Source organism: Babylonia areolata, chromosome 18 (assembly GCF_041734735.1).
Source record: "Babylonia areolata isolate BAREFJ2019XMU chromosome 18, ASM4173473v1, whole genome shotgun sequence".
Lineage (NCBI taxonomy): Eukaryota > Metazoa > Mollusca > Gastropoda > Neogastropoda > Buccinidae > Babylonia > Babylonia areolata.
This window is the reverse complement of record NC_134893.1, coordinates 14,738,688-14,744,834: the sequence shown is the minus strand read 5'-3', so window position 1 is coordinate 14,744,834 and position 6,147 is coordinate 14,738,688. Positions and strand designations below refer to the sequence as shown.

The 6,147-nt window shown below is 46.3% G+C and overlaps 1 protein-coding gene across 1 annotated transcript; it reads left to right on the top strand.

Moving 5' to 3' along the window:
* The first annotated feature begins 1,037 nt into the window (after positions 1-1,037).
* LOC143291999 (prolactin-releasing peptide receptor-like) lies at positions 1,038-5,743 on the top strand. The gene is made up of 3 exons (XM_076602154.1): positions 1,038-1,924; positions 2,699-2,920; positions 5,351-5,743. The coding sequence occupies exons 1-3, from the start codon at positions 1,073-1,075 to the stop codon at positions 5,741-5,743; spliced, it is 1,467 nt and encodes a 488-aa protein (XP_076458269.1). The 5' UTR covers positions 1,038-1,072.
* The last annotated feature ends 404 nt before the right edge of the window (positions 5,744-6,147 follow it).

The following is a 6,147-nucleotide window of genomic DNA, read 5'->3' as shown; positions in this document are numbered from 1 at the left end:
GTTTTATAGGTCAGTCCATCTTTGAACAAAATTCTTCATTTTCCTAACCTGCATGTCCTCTGGAGCTTCTAAAATTTTCATTCAATTTATAAACTCGTTTACTTTAAATTGGCTTCCGTTCGTTGAGATACAAATAAGTATAATTCTATTCCATTTTGGAGTAAGGTATGTGAAACACAAATTATACAATATGAATCCACACTGACTTTGATTCTTTGAAATATAAACAATCACACAATATAACGCCATAAACTGACTACGTGTTTTTGAGATGCAAACAACATCACAATATTACTCTATCCAGGCTTACGTGTATGCTCTTTAAGATACAGATACATATTGATACTTCTCAGTAATACCTATAATATTCTCTGAAATATCAATGTAATACAATAAAGCGTCAGAAAGGTGAATATTAAAAGAACATTTCCACAAAATATTTCCTTAACTTATTCACGATTTCATTTTTTCTCCAGGTGGTTAACACCTCATCGGACTCACCAGGTGGTTAATATATCTTCGACATTCACCAGGTGGTTGACACATCATCGACATTCACCGACGAAAACATCAGATTTTGGAGATGTATTGCAGCTGATAATTGGTCACCGTTATGATTACGTCATACTGTGCTGGTGAAACCTCTTAGTGAGTGAAGGCTGATGCTCCTCTATGGGCGCGCGCACACACACACACACACACACACACACACACACACACACACACACACACACAAACACACACACACACAAACACACACAAACACATATACACACACACACACACACACACACACATATATATATATATATATATATATATATCCGGTGCTCGTTTCTCCCACCCATGCTGTTATAAATGACATGGACTGTTGCGAAGCAGGCGATCAAACTGATCAACAGTCAGAGATCGGATCAAACTGATCAACAGTCAGAGATCGAGGGTATCGTTATGTGCACCTGCTGAAACCAGTAAGCTCCGCTGTCAGTGTCGTTCTTTCGAGAGTGCATCCTTGCATTCCAGTTCAGTACATTTCCAGTTGATCTCAGCGTCCAGGGTTCAGTGTTATTCCATGGGTAGTGACATAAACCATACACACAAAAGGATGAACCATTCCGGCAGATCTCACTTTTCTAACTGGGGGGAGGTGAACGGCAGTCAGGACGTCACCATGTTCAGCTATGCCCTCACCAGCAGCCTGAACGTTTCCAACACGAGCGCTGCCTCCAATCTGTCCCCCCACGACGCTGAGTGGGCGGCGAGCGGGGTGATGTCGGAGAGCGCCCAGGCGGGACTCGTCGTCCTCTACAGCATCACCACCCTCCTCTCCATCGTGGGCAACGTGCTGGTCATCGTGGTCTTCACGCGAGGCCGTCAGTGCCGCACGGACATCCGCCGATTTCTGGTCAACCTGGCCGTGGCCGACCTCATCATGGCGGTCTTCTGCATGCCTTTCACCTTCTCCTTCGTCATGCTGGGCACCTGGATCTTCTCAAAGCCCATGTGTCCCATCGTGCTCTTCATGCAGCACCTGTCTGTGTCGGCCAGCGTCTTCACCAACATGGCCATCAGCACGGACCGCTTCCTCGTCGTCGTCTTCCCGCTGCACTCTCGGGTCATGACAGCACGCGCCAAGTACGTGCTGGCCGCCATTTGGGCATGCGCCTTTGCCTTGTCCTCGGTGCAGTTGGTGGTGGGACGGGCCAATGAATGGGACGATGGGGCGGTCACGTGCGACGAGGTGTGGGGGTCACAGGCAGCCAGACGGACCTTCACGCTGCTGATGCTGGTGCTGACCTACATCGTTCCTCTCAGCATTGTGGCGCTGGCCTATGGCGTGGTGGGCAAGGTGCTGTGGACACGGGCCCCGCCAGGCAACGCTCACTACGCCAGGGACACGCATCAGCTGCAGGCCAAGAGGAAGGTGAGTGAAGAAACTTTATATAATGAGGAAGGGGAGTGTCTTGTGTATCGGGCCGGGGGGGTGGGGGTATTTGAGGAAAAGTACAGTACAGCTTTGTCACGTACCCTCAAACATGAATGGATCTTCGTCGTAGTATCATCTTCTTCCGTCATTATATATCCGTGTGGCCGTGTGTGCGTGTGCCTGCTTGCGTGTCAGTGTGTGTGTTGTGTGTTGCGTGTGTATGTGTTTAATTGTGTGTTATTCCACTGGACTTAACGGCAGCTGATACGATAACCTTTGAAATGATTATTTTCTGAAAACAACAACAGGAGCTATAGCTCATAATTGTCTTCGTTTTGTTTGTTTTCAACCTCATCGCGAACTTGAAAGCATGTCAGTCGAGCTTCCTTCTTAACCACTTGACTGCTGGTGACAAAACGTGGCCGTCAGTGAAGGGCTCCTGTCACCTCAATGAGACAGGACAGTCTGTCAGTCACCATTCTGAATTGGGATTTCTTCATCTTACGGTGTGTTGCATTACTTTTTGTTGTTGTTTTTTCAGCAAAAACCAGTGACACCATTAAAATGTTGTGCATTGCACTTTAAGCTCATGTCACCACCCAAATCTCGTTTCAACTTGGTTCAGCAGTCAAGGGGTTAATGATGTTCAAAGGGATTACTGACATATTAAATGTATGCAAGCGCGCGTAGTAGGCCGTGTGTGTATGCACACGCGGATAGTAGGCCATGTGTGTCTGCAATCCACTAATCCTTTTTCGCTTGCTGATGGAGGTGGTGAAGATGCTGGTGGTGGTGGTGGTGATGTTCGCGCTGTGCTGGCTGCCTCTGCACGTCTTCATACTGCTGCTGGACTTCCGCCCGGACCTGATGGAGCACGACTCCTTGGAGGAGGAACGCTTCTTCGTGGGGCTCTTCTACACCGTCCACTGGATGGCCATGGCCAACAGCTTCATCAACCCCATCATCTACAGCTTCAGCAACGAAAGCTTCAGGGTCTGTTTCTCTCTCTCTCTCTCTCTCTCTCTCTCTCTCTCTCTTTCTCTCTTTCTTCTTCTTCTTCTTTTTTGTTGTTGTTTTGTTGTTGTTGTTGAAGGGGGTGGGGGTACTGACAGAGTGGCTTAGGCCCCTGTTATGGGGGCTGGTTTTCACGTGTGTATTTACACACAACGTGAGTCTATGAAATAACCACGGTGTTTCGCAGTGTGTGTGTGTGTGTGTGTGTGTGTGTGTGTGTGTGTGTGTGTGTGTGTGTGTGTGTGTGTGTGTGTGTGTGTGTGTGGTCAATTTGAACACATTTTCTTTTACACAATCTACAAGTACATTCGCCCACATGGTCTAAAGTCGGGAAAAAAAAACTTGAGCGTAGTGGCTTTCATAATTTTTTTATTTATTTATTTTTTTTGGTCATGATCACGCGCCGCACCTCTTTGATATTTTGCGAGAACACATTACTGAAAGGAGACAAAGGATGCCGCTAAAACTGATGACAGTCTGGTTTCTGCACAGGCCTTATGACTTATATTACATACTGCATAATGTCCGCGCACGACGATCGAAATAAGCAGATTCACATGCACAACACATACAGGCTTGAAATTGCAAAAATACATTTAGGGTTCTCACCGCGCATACGTCTATCACGAAAATCGGGAACTTTCGGTCTCAAAATAGATAAGTGTGATTGTGAATAAAAAAAAGAAAAAAAAAAAAGAGAAAACTTGAAAAAATACACTTTTTCAAAGACCGACAATGAAGAGCTATCATTTTGGCATTTGTGCCAAAGCGAAGAGAGGTTTGGACAGACATGGATATCACAGTCAGTGACTTCAGACTGACGAGTCACGGAGAACACACACTGATGACTGTAATGCCGGTACGGCGTTGTAGTACTGTGCGATCCGCCAAACTTTTGTCGAAGGGATTGAATTTCTCCGGAGTAATCATCGTGTATTTTACGTCCGGAATGTGTTTTGCGATTTCCTTGCGATTTATCGATGTTAGGAAAATGGTGATGAAAACGTTTGAAACTTTGACAGATCTATGACAATAAAACATATAAATACCGATCGATGTAAGCTGCTTTTGACAGCATTGTTCCGTTATCACCACACAGTTTACGGTTCGACAAACAGTCGTTTCTGGTGCTGAGCAAAAATATAATTCCGATCCTGGAACCCCCTCCCACCCCTCTCCCCATTTTTTCGGTTCGGTTGTTAGGAATCACACGTGAGCCATGAAGGCTTTGCTTCTTGTTGGTGGTTGTGGTGATGGTATTGATCGTTATTTTTTTCCCCTTCCTGGTGTGTTTGTTTCTGCGTGGCTGTGTAGGTCTCTGTTTGCCCCTACCTTTGTCCTCTGCCCTATTCTCTTCCTCTTCTTTCCTCTCCCTTCCCAAGTCTCCACCGGCTGCTGCACGCACTCACCCCCTCCCCACTGTGCGCATGATTTGACGGGCCATAACTCTGTCACGGCCGTAATCATGTGCATTTGTGATGGTTCTTTTCTCACTTCCTGCGTGATCTTAACCAGGATTATTATTTACTTTTATCTGTCGTAATTTTTTTTTTTAATGGAAGAATGATTCGAAAGGCTTGTTTGCCAGATTGTAGTGCAGCATAATTAATACACTGGAGGTCTTTTCTTCGTGTCATTCGTTCTTTGTTGAGGCTCTGGTCCTTTGTCCAGGGCTCCGCAGAAGATGGATGTGCCGTGTTTTTGTTGTTCCAGAATTTCTAATTACAATCAAAGTAAAAGGAAAAAAGACTTAAAGGGGGAAAAAGAGGCGAGAAAACACGCAAATGACATTTTTCACCCGAAATAGCATTACACGATCAACCTCCACTATTCCACCCCTCTCCTCACATACAAGCATCATTCTTCCCTGACTCCTCCATGTTCTCAGGCTCTCTTTTACTGCGGCTACACACACACACACACACACACACACACACACACACACACACACACACACACTATGACACACACGCAAACACAGATGCACGCTCAAACCACACCGTATGATCCAGTTTATAACTATTTTCTTTATTTCTTTCTGTTTGTTTGTCTGCTTTTTTTTTCTTGTAACATCAAGTCTGTCGCATACGTAGCATAGTCCGCGATTCCATTTATAGATTCAATATTTCTTTTATTGCGTTTAGACTTTCTGTACTTAAAAAAAAATTTTTCGCTTCTCTTTCTTTCTTACATCTTTGAGTTTGATTTTGGTATGCGCCTTACCGGCCGTGCGACTCGCGACATCTTGAATGGCAGCTATTGTATTATTTCATTTTGGAACTTTTTCTTTCACGTGTCATTTTACTTCATATGATTTTCATGCATCTTGGAATATGAACACTGTCACCCGCTTTTTTATTTTTATTTTTTTTATTATTATTATTATTTTTAAATCTCTCTTTTTTTCAGGTTGACTTAGTGTACATCTTTAAAGGGACGTTCTCCTCCTGCAACTGCGTAAAAAGACTGACCAGCAACAGCAAACACAGCTCGTCCTTGAGAAACCAAGGCAGCAGCTCTCGACTGCGAACGATCAAATCCGGCCACACTGTGAACAGTTCCAGAAGAACCACAGACCAGTTCACCAGAGGCCTGTGCCGAGCAACAGACCCACGAGCAAGTCGTGGAGCAGCGCCCAGAAGACCGCCCCCAGACAGGAACCGGATGTACATTCAGCTGAACAAGGACAGCCCCGCAGCAGCTGCCACGAGGTCCCCGGTGGCGCAGTGTGCTGGAGATCAATACCAAAGCTCGGGCGCGGGTGGGAGTCCTCTCAAAACCACCGGCGTTACATTCGTGTGATAGGTTGTGTCTTGAGGATTGTGTAAGGACTCGCATTTGTGGAGGTTGACTTTATTCGTTAGTTTGTACCGCCACCACACTCACCCACCCATGCTCTGTTTTTCTGTGGATAGAAATCACAGACAACTATCGGCCTTTACCGATAAGGTCAAGCTGTTCCTAAGGTCGGTTCAAAGACTGGGTCACTAAGAGACAAGGGTGCAGCAGACACCCACCAAGAGAAGCAACCAGGATCTAGCGAGGACCCTTCCTCAGACAGCCAGGCAGGACTTCACCTCCTCGAACAGCCAGCCAGGATTTCACTGCCCCCTCACCCCCCCACTCCCACCCCCCGTCAATAGCCAGGAGCCAGCGACGACCCCCCACCCCCACCCCACCCCTTCCCCACCCGCCCGCTCACGTCG

What these genes read in the sequence shown, in the direction of transcription:
- LOC143291999 (XM_076602154.1), top strand. Translation starts at nt 1,073, where the DNA reads ATGGGTAGTGACATAAACCATACACACAAAAGGATGAACCATTCCGGC. An exon ending in AGCTGCAGGCCAAGAGGAAG is followed by an intron (nt 1,925 to 2,698) that starts GTGAGTGAAGAA and finishes TTGCTGATGGAG; the next exon opens with GTGGTGAAGATGCTGGTGGT. An exon ending in TCAGCAACGAAAGCTTCAGG is followed by an intron (nt 2,921 to 5,350) that starts GTCTGTTTCTCT and finishes TCTTTTTTTCAG; the next exon opens with GTTGACTTAGTGTACATCTT.